General features: G+C 40.6%; 1 protein-coding gene across 2 annotated transcripts in view; it reads right to left on the reverse strand.

Annotated features, from left to right (window-relative positions):
• Positions 1–9,742: 9,742 nt before the first annotated feature.
• The window catches only part of LOC126412741 (neuroendocrine convertase 1-like), a 492,712-nt gene continuing 488,374 nt past the window's right edge, over positions 9,743–14,080 (reverse strand). For both annotated transcript variants that reach the window (XM_050082477.1, XM_050082478.1), the window contains exon 15: positions 9,743–9,922. In XM_050082477.1, the coding sequence (XP_049938434.1) occupies positions 9,868–9,922 (55 nt within the window). In that variant the 3' untranslated portion in view covers positions 9,743–9,867. The remainder of the gene's footprint in view (positions 9,923–14,080) is intronic.

Genomic DNA, 14,080 nt, shown 5'->3' on the forward strand with positions numbered 1-14,080 from the left:
TAATTGAATTTGGCAGCCGAATTTTCTTTCGGGCGTTCCGCCGTCGTTGCAGCGGCGGTATCTTGGAGTGACAGGAGTGCACCGTTTGGCTAATTACTGTTTCTTTCACAATTAACCTTGCTGTATTAATATTTCTTTTGGCGGTGTATACCCAATGAAAAGAGCCTTTGAAGGTCGATCCCCTCATTGTAACCTTTCTTGGCTTTCCCATTTGGTGTAGTCTTTTGCTCATGGCATATAAGCCATCGTTTTATCGAAGAACACTGCATACATACAAGGTTATGTGTCGCTGGCTTCTGGATCGTATACAGGGTGTTACAAAAGGGTACGGCCAAACTTTCAGGAAACATTCCTCACACACAAATAAAGAAAAGATGTTGTGTGGACATGTGTCCGGAAACGCTTAATTTCCATGTTAGAGGTCATTTTAGTTCCGTCAGTATATACTGTACTTCGTCGATTCACCGCCAGTTGGCCCAATTGAAGGAAGGTAATGTTGACTTCGGTGCTTGTGTTGACATGCGACTCATTGCTCTACAGTACTAGCATCAAGCACATCAGTACGTAGCATCAACAGGTTAGTGTTCATCAGGAACGTGGTTTTGCAGTCAGTGCAATGTTTACAAATGCGGAGTTGGCAGATGCCAATTTGATGTATGGATTAGCACGAGGCAATAGCCGTGGCGCGGTACGTTTGTATCGAGACAGATTTTCAGAACGAAGGTGTCCCGACAGGAAGACGTTCGAAGCAATTGATCGGCGTCTTAAGGAGCATGGAATATTCCAGCCTATGACTCGCGACTGGGGAAGACCTAGAACGACGAGGACACATGCAATGGACGAGGCAATTCTTCGTGCACTTGACGATAACCCTAATGTCAGCGTCAGAAGTTGCTGCTGTACAAGGTAACGTTGACCACGTCATTGTATGGAGAGTGCTACGGAAGAACCAGTTGTTTCCGTACCATGCACAGCGTGTGCAGGCACTATCAGCAGCTGATTGGCCTCCACGGGTACACTTCTGCGAATGGTTCATCCAACAATGTGTCAATCCTCATTTCAGTGCAAATGTTCTCTTTACGGATGAGGCTTCATTCCAACGTGATCAAATTGTAAATTTTCACAATCAACATGTGTGGGCTGACGAGAATCCGCACGAAATTGTGCAATCATGTCATCAACACAGATTTTCTGTGAACGTTTGGGCAGGCATTGTTGGCGACGTCTTGATTGGGCCCCATGTTCTTCCACCTACGCTCAATGGAGCACGTTATCATGATTTCATACGGGATACTCTACCTGTGCTGCTAGAACATGTGCCTTTACATGTACGACACAACATGTGGTTCATGCACGATGGAGCTCCTGCACATTTCAGTCGAAGTGTTCGTACGCTTCTCAACAACAGATTCGGTGACCGATGGATTGGTAGAGGCGGACCAATTCCATTGCTTCCACGTTCTCCTGACCTCAACCCCCTTGACTTTCATTTGTGGGGGCATTTGAAAGCTCTTGTCTACGCAACCCCGGCACCAAATGTAGAGACTCCTCGTGCTCGTATTGTGGACGGCTGTGATACAATATGACATTCTCCAGGGCTGCATCAGCGCATCAGGGATTCCATGCGACGGAGGGTGGATGCATGTATCCTCGCTAACGGAGGACATTTTGAACATTTCCTGTAACAAAGTGTTTGAAGTTACGCTGGTACGTTCTGTTGCTGTGTGTTTCCATGATTACTGTTATTTGAAGAGAAGTAATAAAATGAGCTCTAACATGGAAAGTAAGCGTTTCCGGACACATGTCCACATAACACATTTTCTTTCTTTGGTTGTGAGGAATGTTTCCTGAAAGTTTGGCAGTATTTTTTTGTAACACCCTGTATAAGACACTAAACATCTCGGTGTCAGTTAGAACATCAGTGATAGTATGTCGCGAGTTCCTGCTGCTAATAAGACGAGTACACCATTCGCGACTTCAGTAATGGGTAGGAACTGTGATTCCTGTGCACAGATGCGCGCTGAGTTGTTGACCCTCCACTCACAGCTCCAGGCTATGTTGACTTTCATCACACAGCTTGAGACTGCTGCCAAGGGGCATCAATGTGGGGTGTTGGATGTGGGTAAGGGAGGGACGTCAAGCACGTCGCACATGTCCTCCGATCAGTCCACTGCTGTGACCACTCTGGGTACTATCTGCACTGAGATTGATCCATCTTCGAATGGGAGATCATTTCAAAGTCTGGCAGGCAGTGAAATACTTTTTGAGGAGCCAGTCATAGGACCTCGCCGGTTCGTTTGACGAACGGGTTTCGAGTGTTATCTGTGGCTGACGAAGCCTCTGAGCAGGATGTAGTCGTACACTCTTTTCCAGAAGAAGCTTCTCGCGCCGCAAGGTATGGGCATTCACAGAGGGTGGGTTTGCTGGTAGTTGGGAGCTCCAACGTTAGGCGCCTAATGAGGCTCCTTAGGAACATGGCTGCCAAGGGGGGGAAGGAAGCCAGTGTGCACTCAGTGTGCGTACTTGGGGGGAGGGGGGAGTCACTCAGGATGTGGAAAGGGTGCTTCCGGATGCGATGAAGAGTACAACGTGCAGCCACCTGCAGGTGGTTGCTCATGTTGGTACCAAGGAGAATTATCGCTTTGGATCAGAGGAGATTCTCTCTGGTTTCGGGCGGTTAGCGGAAACTGCAAAGACCTTTAGTGTTGCTTGAAAGATTAAGGTGGAGCTCACCATCTGCAGCATCGTCGACAGAACCGACTGTAGTCCTTTTGTGCAGAACCGAGTGGAGGGTCTGAATCAGACGCTCAGGCGGTTCTGTGACCGTGTAGGCTGCAGATTCCTTGACTTTCGCCATCAGGTAGTGTGTTTCCGGATTCCGCTTAACAGGTCAGGAGTCCACTACACACAGGAAACGGCTAGACGGGTAGCGGAGGGTGTGTGGAAGGGACTGGGCAGATTTTTAGGTTAGAGGGTCTCAGGAAACCACAGAGAGGGCATCCATCTAAAAGTGGGCAGGTAAAGCACAGTAAGGTAATTGTAGAAACGATCGGTATTGTAGTTGTAAATTGTCGTAGCTCTGCTGGGAAAGAACCAGAGCTCCAAGCCCTAATAGAAAGCACTGGAGCTCAAATAGTTGTAGATACGGAAAGCTGGCTAAATCTGGAAATAAGTTCAGCCGAAAATGAAATTGAAGTAGATAGTTCCCGCAAAATAGTATGGGAAGAGGTTATATATGACCATCGGACTGAACTATTAATTGCATCTTTCTACCAACCCCCCGACTCAGATTATATAGTAGCTCAACAGTTCAGAGAAAACCTGACTCGCATTTCAACTAGGAACCCCATTCATACAATTATAGTCGGTGATGACTTCAATCTACTCTCGAAATTCTGGAAAAGTTTAAGTTTAAACCCGGCGGCATGCATCGAACGTCATCGGAAGTTGTACTAAACGCTTCCTTAGAAAATTATTTTGAACAGTTACTGCATGAGCCCACTCGAAACGTAAATGATTGCTACAGCAAACTTGACCTCTTAGCAACAAAAAGTCCTGGACAAATAGGGAGTAGCTTGACGAATTCAGGGATTAGCGACCACAAGACAGTTGCTGATAGGCAACCATCAGAAAGGAACGCAAAGTACATCTGTTTAAAAAAGCTGATAAAAATGCTCTTAACACCTTTTCAAGAGACACTCTCCACTCCTTCCAGTCTGATCATGTAAGCGTAGAAAAGACGTGGAATGACTTCAAAGAGATAATATCGACGGCAGTTGAGAGATATATACGACATAATTTAATACGTGATGGTACTGATTCCCCACGGTACACAAAACAGGTCAGATCGCTATCGCAGAAGCAACAAAAAAGGCATGCCAAATTTTAAAGGACGCCAAATCCCGAAAATTGGCAAAGTTTTGCAGAAGTTCGAAATATAGCGCATACTCCAACGCCAAATACTTTTAAAAATTTCCACAGCGAAACTCAGTATCGGGATCTGGCAGAAAAACCCAAGAGATTTTGGTCATACAAAAGTACACCAGTGGTAAGACGCAGTCAATACCTTCACTGCGCAATAACAATGGTGAAGTGACACATGATAGTGCCACTAAAGCAAGGTTATTAAACACGGTTTTCCAAAACCCCTTCACCAAGGAAGACGAAGTAAATATTCCTGAATTCCAATGAAGAACAACTGCCAGGATGAGGAACATAGAAGTAGATATCCTCATTGTAGCAAAGCAGCTTAAATCACTTAATAAAGCCTCGGTCCAGATTGTATACCAATCACGTTTCTTTCAGAGTATGCTGATACAATAGCTCCATGTTTAGCAATTATATACAACCGCTCGCTTACTGAAAGTTCCGTACCTAAAGAACGGAATATTGCTCACGTCACACCAATAGCCAAAAAGGGAAGTAGGAGTAATCCGCTGAATTACAGGCCCATATCACTAACGTCGATTTCTAGTAGGGTTTTGCAACATATGCTGTGTTCTAACATTATGAATTACCTCGAAGAAAACGATTTATTGGCACATAGTCAGCAAGGAATCAGAAAATATCGTTCTTGTGAAACACAACTAGGTCTTTATACTCATGAAGTAATGAGTGATATCGACAGGATATGTCAAATTGATTCCATATTTTTATATTTCCAGAAAGCTTTCGACATCGTTCCTCACGAACGTCTTCTAACCAAATTGCGTGCCTATGGAATATCGCCTCAGTTCTGCGACTGGTTTCGTGATTTCCTGTCAGAAAGGTCACAGTTCGTAGTAATAGACGGAAAGTCATCGAGTTCCCCAAGGAAGTGTTATAGGCCCTCTGTTGTTCCCGATTAATATTATCGACGTAGGAGACAATCTGAGTAGCCGTCTTAGATTGTTTGCAACTTATACTGGCATTTACCGTCTTGTAAAAGTCATCAGGTGACCAAAACGAATTGCAAAATGATTTAGATATCTGTATGATGCGAACAGTGGCAACTGACCCTGACTAAAGCAAAGTGTGAATTTATTCACATGAGTACTAAAAGAAACCCGCTAAATTTCGATTATGCGGTAAGTCTAACAAATCTTAAATCTGTAAATTCAACTAAATACATCTACATTTATACTCTGCAAGCCACCCAACGGTGTGTGGCGGAGGGCACTTTACGTGCCACTGTCATTACCTCCCTTTCCTGTTCCAGTCGGGTATGGTTCGCGGGAAGAACGACTGCCAGAAAGCCTCCGTGTGCGCTCGAATCTCTCTAATTTTACATTCGTGATCTCCTCGGGAAGTATAAGTAGGGGGAAGCAATATACTCGATACCTCATCCAGAAACGCACCCTCTCGAAACCTGGACAGCAAGCTACACCGCGATGCAGAGCGCCTCTCTTGCAGAGTCTGTCACTTGAGTTTGCTAAACATCTCCGTAACGCTATCACGCCTACCAAATAACGCTGTGACGAAACACGCCGCTCTTCTTTGGATCTTCTCTATCTCCTCTGTCAATCTGACCTGGTACGGATCCCATACTGATCAGCAATACTCAAGTATAGGTCGAACGAGTGTTTTGTAAGCCACCTCCTTTGTTGATGGACTACATTTTCTAGGGACTCTCCCAATGAATCTCAACCTGTCACCTGCCTTACCAACAATTAATTTTATGTGGTCACTCCACTTCAAATCGTTCCCTAAGCATACGTCCAGATATTTTACAGAAGTAACTGCTACCATTGTTTGTTCTGCTATCATATAATCATTCAATAAGGCAGGCTGTTCCAGCTCGTCGGCTCCGTTGTGAGCCGCGGAGCGCTCTCTGCTCCAGGGAGCCGTGTCGCTCCCTGTGGCCATTCAAGTGGGCCGGCACGCCGGCACGTGGTGCGGCTGGCTGAGGCAGGCGGCAAGGCGAGCGTTTTGATGTGCCAGCTGCGTCTTACAAGGTCTACAGCCTCGTACTCTTAGCTGCTAAGACGTGGTGACATGCTTTAAATAAGAAACAACTGTTTTACACGAAACTACATACTGAACTTATTGGGCCTCTGTAGCTTGACATTTTCTTTCCATTACAAGACCGGAAATATCTGGTGTCAAAGTGTTCGCAGTTTTAATGCGGAGGATGACCTTCATTGTTGCATCCTGAAGAAACGGTCGTTCCTTACTTTTTACTCTTTTCATTGCTTAGAAAAGCTGCTCACAACAATATGTAGATTCAAACATGCACATGATCTGAGCAAGATTGTTGTGAAGCTTGGGAAAAGTTTTTTGCTGTAATGAACGATACCATCGTGACAAATCCAACATGTTGTAGTACCTCTCTTTCAACACAGTTGAATTTAGCAAATCAATAATCTCCAATTGAAGTGTCGATGACAAGTCATCGGGGGAAACTGAAAAAGGAGTGCTGAACACCTTGATTTCCATTTCGAAATTAGTGAGGTCTCGTTATCGTGTTTCAAACGACGTGATGACCTGAAATTTGCTTGGTAATCGCCGAAAGTAGTACCTACAGGTAGTTTTAAAGAAGCAAGACGATTGAAGAACGTTAAATGTCCATTGCTCATCTGCCTCTCAAATAAACGTAACTTTTCCATGAACGCTTTGATCTGGTCGTGCATGTCAACAATTAGCTGCCCTTTGCCCTGCAATGACAGATTTAAATTATTCAGATGCATAGTTATGTCAGCTAGGAACGCCAGCTCTGATATCCATTTTATATCTTTCAGACAACCATTTCTTCCGCTTTCATTTCGAGAAAAAGGGTTATTTCCTCACGAATGGCAAAGAAAACATCAATAACTTTTCCCAGACTCAGCCAACGAACTGTACTGTGGTAAGGTATATCCCCATACTCCGCTTCCATATCTTTCAGGACTCCCTTGAATTGGCGATGATTCATACCGTGGCGCCGCACAAAATTCACACACTTCACGACATCTTTCATTACGCCACCTAGCTCTACTGCTTCAGCGCACAGTGCCTCTTGGTGAATAAAACAATGAAGAGTCAAAATGTCTTCCCCGAATTCGTCCCTGAGTTTATTTTTCAAACGAGAAGCATAACTTTGGTGACACCCGATCATTTGTGGTGCACCGTCTGTCGCTACAGAATGGAGCTTATCCCACGGCAAATTCATATTGTCCACTGGTTCACAAACAGCTTCAAAAATGTCACGTCCTGTTGCGGTGTAATCGAATGGTACCACATCCAAGAGTTCTTCAGTTACTTGCACCTCCATGTCGACACCACGCACAAAAACTGCAAGCTGAGCACAGTCCGATATGTCGGTGCTTTCGTCAAGCACTAGCGAAAATGCAACAAAGCTCTCCGCCTTTTTCCTGAGCGGTCTCTCTAAATCCGCTGCCGTGTCCAGGATTCGACGAGACATTGTTTGCTTCGACAGGCAAACCCCTTCAATTGCCAGAACCTCCCTCGGAAACAAACATTCTGCAACGGCTACCATGCACGATTTTACGAGTGGTCCCACCGAAAACAGCCTGCCACTCGTCGCAAAGATGTGAGCCACCCTGTAGCTTGCTCGAATTGCAGACTCAGTAGTGTTTTCTCCGCTTTAATTCGCCTGAAAATTATAAACGCATTACAGATCACAAACTATGTTGCATGTTTTGATACCATCCGTATTACAAAACCGTTTTTAAACTTAACGTCTCCTGGTATGTCGTTCTTAAGCTTGGTTACCAGTTCTCTGCGTGCAACGCCTTCTACCTGATCGTAGTGCGCTGCGTGAAGACGTGTATAATGTCGTTGTATATTGTACCTCTTCGCAGAATTAAATACTTTATGACGTACAAGACACTGCGGATGACCATCCCTCTCAATGAATAGAAAGGTATCCTCCAATAGAGGTACAGGGCTCCTGCGGCTAATCATAGCTGTCATTGAACACGGATTATTGCGTCAGTTGCGGCTGCATGCGGCCAGAGGACAGTGAGTTCGCTTTCCCCCTCCAAGCGGGCTCCGAGCTGCCGCAGTGAGCGCTCCGGAGTGCTCTGGCTCCCTGGAGCTCGGTTGGAACAGTCTGCAATAAGGGATTACAATTACAAATAACCTAAATTGGAACTATCACATAGATAATGTTGTGGGTAGAGCAAACCAAAGACTGGGATTCATTAGCAGAACACTTAGGAGGTGGAACAGGTCTACTAAAGAGACTGCTTACACCACGCTTGTCTGCCCTATTCTGGAGTATTGCTGTGAGGTGTGGGATCTGCATCAGGCGGGACTGACGGATGACATCGAAAAAGTTCAAAGAAGGGCGGCTCGTTTTGTACTATCGCGAAATAGGGGAGATAGTACCACAGATATGACACTTGAATTAGAGTGGTAATCATTAAAACAAAGGCGTTTTTCATTACAACGGAATCTTCTCATGATATTTCAATTACCACTTTTCTCCTCTGATTGCGAAAACATTCTGTTGGCACCCACGTACGTAGGGAGCAATTACCATCACGATAAAATAAGAGAAACCAGGGCTCGCACAGAAAAAGTTAAGGGCCCATTTCTCCTGAGCGCGTTTCAAGAGTGGAGCGGTAAACAGACAGCTTGAAGGAGGTTCATGGAACCCTCTGCCAGGCACTTTACTGTGAATAGCAGAGTAATCATGTAGATGTAGATGGTGCACCCCTTGTGAGGATGCAGTTCAAATTCTTCGTAATTTCACTAAACTGAAGCTATTATCGTTGGTGGCCTGCCAGTTCTCTATTTGGTAATTTTGCTTAATTGAAGTAGTTATTACTGAAGACTTGTCTGTTTTCTATTTGACAATTTGACTTATGAAGCTGTTGTTGTTGAAGGCCGGTCTGTTCCCCTTTAATTAAATTAAGACCTATCCTATAATTTGGGTAATCTGGAACTCTTATTAGTCAAGGCCTACCTGTTATTATTGACCTATTATTAAGATCGATATCTTACTCAGTCTGTGTTGTAATTAACTGAAGTTGTGATTGCCAGTGGCCTAGCTATTTCAGAGGTATTTATGCCAACAAAGTACTAACAGGAAACCATGCATGGTGGCGCTTGGACCATAACCTTTCACCTTACATCCCTTTATCCATAACTACAGGTTTGACATCCACTTGCGTTCCACATCCTCGTTCTGAATATTTGGTGTTGACTACTCAGTCACTCTGCAATTTGCTTCCTATCACTCTGGATGAGCAACCTGATTTTTCTAACTTCTTTACCTTCGTCATTTATCTTGTAGACTTACTGGCATATAATGGAGGGGACATGTCTCACCTAAAATATTCCACATGGGTTTATACTCATCAATTAATTACATAAACTTCGCAGCACATATGAAAGCTAATTACATACGAAACCACAAAAATACCATTACATGCAGATTCAATCTTGGTCATAGATATGTAACAAATCACTGTCCAGTGACTTCCATAATTTAATTGTACATATCTTCTACTCAGTTCAGCTGAACTGTTTGTGGACAGTACACGTTTCCAAGAGAATGAGGTTTCAAACGAGGATAAGCTTTAACGATTTTATACAGATCTCTGCGATCTATGATCTTCACCATAATTATGTTGTTATCATGTTTTTCATGTAACATGTTTATAACTAACGTAAGAGCCAATGTTACCTGCCAATAAAATGTCGAAAGACATTTCCTAAATTGCTCTTCTCAGCTGTTGGATGTTTCTGTTATATAACACCTAAGTTAGCTGAAAATATTTACTCATATTATCAGTTATTACCAAGTAACAAGTCAGAGTATTAAAATAGCACTTTATTACCTAGTGTTTATTTCATGTTTTCAATAATACAACCAACTGGTAAAGAATTTGTCTTATTGTACTGTACAGTCTACTCTTCCAGTGTGGGGCAGTCTTCAATACGTTACGCTGTCTCCTGGTCCTTGATGCGACTGAGCCACAGCCTCAACAGCATTTCCCTGCACAGAGAGGACACAAGAAACTAGTTTTACCTGACGTTCGTTAAATTGAATTAAAAGCAGATTATACAATAACATCTTGTGTTCTTAATTTTTTTATAACACCATGTCGCCAAGTTTAAATACTAGAATCACATGTTCTTATTCTTATCGTAAAATAAGAGGGCATAATAAAATGATATAAATTTCACTAATATGTTAATGTCCTTTTTCCTCACTGGAACTACTTGTTTTACAGGTGGTCTCATTTATTACTGAAGTGCAAGGAAACTATACTTCGCTATGTGTCAATGTCAAAATATTCATACATCGCTCAATGACAGTTTGGCACAATGATATGAGCAGAAAACTGTTAGTAATTTAATTGTTAAAACTCCACAAATTTTATGTTGAAAGTAAATCACCACATGTCAGAAATATGTGAAATGAATGAGAAGGTAGAGTATACATTATTAAACAACAGTTCATAATACTCATAGACTACAGAATATTGGAAATTAATTTAGCTTAGTAACAGAAAGCAATTCTCATTTTCTCATACTACATACTACAAACTTTGAAATATACATCCATCAATGGAATCGAAAATGTTATCTACAAGATATATTCTTAGTTTTTTAGTCAGCTTTATTAATTTCCAGATTCTCTGCTACCTGCAGAATTGGTAGAACCATAATCGACTTTTTAAGTGACGTAATGAAGGTTATTTTCATTTATAGTGTTGTAGTTCTAACAATATTAGTCAACAGATAGTTATTTACAATAATGCCATTAAAATATAGTACCTCACCACAAAAGACTCACGTTATGAAAGAAATATTCAACATAGTATATTAGTGTGTTACATGAATTCTATTTCTTTCTCAAACAATGTATTTTGTACATAAATTTACATTTGTGACAATTTGTCTCAATTATAAGAAAGAAAAATTAATTTTTAATTGCATCATTGCATATAACGGCAGTTGTGATGTTATCTATAGTTGTAGTCCGTGTACTAGAAGCAGAAATGATATTAATATAGAGGTACATATCAGACCTATATATTAAAAAAGCATGCTGTTTAACCTAATGTAATCTGTGATACAAAGCACAAATTAAAAAGAAAACAAAAAACTCCAAGTTTATTTAAGAAAGATATGAAAAGTTATTAATACCTAAGATTGCCAAAAGTATTTATGAATATATAAACTCTTCACAATGGTCTGTGACTGGCTCTTTATACAAGAATATTGTTGACACTTCTGAGTTTTCATTCAAATAAACATTATTTCTGCTGCAGCTTCTTTGTTTTTGATTGTTTCAGTGTTTTGGGTACCCCAAAATATTTTGAGGTGAGACTGTGTGATGAGCAATAATGACTGTAAAAGATGAGTACATGAAGTGATGTGAGTGGAGTGGTAACAAAAGTGAGAATGTATGTGCAAGAGTTAAAACAACAGATTTCACTGCTATGTACATAAGTAAGAAACAAACTTGTTTACATAAAATATGATCTATTTTCTGCGAACTTTTGTCTGTTTGGAATTTACCTATTTAAGTCGCAATTCACGATGATGAAAAGATGAATAAAACTTATAATAATAATATTATCATTATTTTTAATTTTCACACATGTATTATAGTCAACATCTTCCCTTTATTGAATACATATTCCTTCCACAAAAACAAGAGGTCGCCATCTGAAGAAAGAAAAATTAATTTTTAATTGTATCATTGTACCCATATCTCATTTTATCAGTATGAGCATCTTAGTATACCAACAAGTATACTAAAAACTGCATTGATTACAGACTGAATTTCATCACTTTGTGGCCGACACTCTTCCTTTGGCAGTGATTGATTCATAATATGTGATAAGGAAATGTGCTTCTGCTATCAGTAACAAAGAAACTAACAGTTCAGGCAAGACACTAAAAGAATTCAAAGATTCCTTTCAATATAGGTGAAGTTCCTGAAACACATCTGAAACATTGATAATTCGTACCAGAAGTAATAACATTCTGGAAGCACTGCCATCTAAGGAGCGACTATAGATATCTGAATATGTCGATTTCCCAACAGAAATAATTAATACCTACAGAGAAATAACTCAAAATTAAACTGAAAATTGTAAACAGATAGTCTCTGGAAGCAAAACTTGAAGAATACTAAAACTGTGCTACTTCAAGAGTTGGAAGGAAAATCAAATAACTATATACCTATCAGTATGCTGTCATAGTCAATAATATTAACATCAACTTCACAGACAAAAGGTTTCCATTGAAGCCGAATAACATGAAATGGATGTAGCAGAATGGGCATTTACAATCTGTAAAAAAATTACACGATAAAGCAATAAGTATCAATTTTCCCTTTGTCTGGAATTTTTCAATTCTGATTCAGCTTTTGACATAATTTCAACAAAATCTATACTTGAAAGCATTGATAGACATGGCAGTGATTCAACTTATTTTAATATTCTGAAGACTGCGTACATTGATGCTAGGATGTTCATTAGGTATCATCAGGACAGCAGATAATGCATAGTTCTTAGATAAGCCTCATGAGGAGTATTCTCACCACCAAATGGAATGTCAATAGTTCTAGAGGAAATTTTAGGAACCTTAAAATGTAAAAACAACGTTAATTATTGATATCTAAGCAGCTTTCACTTTGCGAACGTAATTCTACTTTTTTCCTCTTGTGAACATGAATATTACATTGAAAAAAAAAATTATATTCCACAGTGCACATTGGTCATAATGAGGAAGTACAGAAATTTGCACAAAACGACTATGAATTCATAGATAAGTTGATGAGTTACTGTATCAAAGGAAGACAACGACTGAATGGGCAGAAAAAGAAATAGCAAAAACGTAAACATTGACTGTAGGCTTTAGCTAATATAAACCAATTTTTCGAACCTGATTGTCCAGTTTGTCGAAGAGGGAAAGTTAAATTTCTATTAGTGGTCATCACTTACAGCTATGAAACATGAACATTTAATACGAAAACTACTCATATTTGGATGGATCCTCAGCGAGAGATAGATAAGTAATAGGAAAACAGTAACAGGAAGGCCAACGGGGAAAGATTAGAATGTGAGACTAAATAACGACTAGGAATTATAACTGAGGTGGGCAGATGGTAGGGGCAGATAAATGGATGGTAGGTAGACCATCGAAATTCTGTAATAAAACTGCGTAAGATAAGGAGAAGACATCACCCTTATGGATCGTGGGTGTAAAACGCTAGAAAAGGAGCAGAATCAGTATGCTTATAACTCCAGACCGTAATGACTGATGAAGGCTGAAGCAGTATTTAGTTCAACATTGAATGCTGAATGGCTGATAATTGCAATCACGTTGTTATACATTAAACACCCGTGTTTTATTAATGTAATGGTTACTTTATCATGCCTACATCCTGAAGCTAACACAAACAAAAAATTGTCTAAGCCTACTAATCATAGTCATCCTGTCTTGTGCGATTACGCGCTTTCAACCAGTTCATAATACAATCTTGAAGTTGTCATTATTTCGCTTATTCGGGCATATACTGTCTTCCATGGGTAGCAAAAAACACAAACAGTTACGACTATGTTGTTCACTTTATTCTTACAAGGAAGCTTCAGTAAGAATAAGGACGGTTTGTTTTTTCAAAAATAATTGTCACATCGTTCCAGCGAAGCCCTCTTTCAATGATTTATACTTTTCTCAAAGTCTAAATTTTTCAGTCGTTCCAAAAAATAAGAAGCATCAGAATTTATAAAATACATTTTTGTCTAATTTATGACCTAATACAAGCTGAGAGTCATTTCGTCATTTTTCCGAGAAAGAAGAAATCGCATGGAGCTAGGTAGAGCCAATCTGATGCACGACATAGTCAAACAGCACTTTCCTTTCTTGCTGAAGTGAATTAGTTTTGAGGCGATCGTTTTTCCATTCTCTAGCGGTCTACGCATATAGCATTTTTCGCATTCCAAACAAATCGTCGCTTACTTCCAGTCCATATTCTGTACTAATTAGACTGTTCATCCCATTCAACATATTCTGTAAGTCTTCTTCACCTTCACCGAAGATAGCAACGTCATCAGTAAATCGTTTGATTGACATCTTTTCATACTGCATTTTAATCCCACTCTTTTACCTTTGTTTTATTTCGGACATTGACTCC

Source organism: Schistocerca serialis, chromosome 7, assembly GCF_023864345.2.
Source record: "Schistocerca serialis cubense isolate TAMUIC-IGC-003099 chromosome 7, iqSchSeri2.2, whole genome shotgun sequence".
Lineage (NCBI taxonomy): Eukaryota > Metazoa > Arthropoda > Insecta > Orthoptera > Acrididae > Schistocerca > Schistocerca serialis.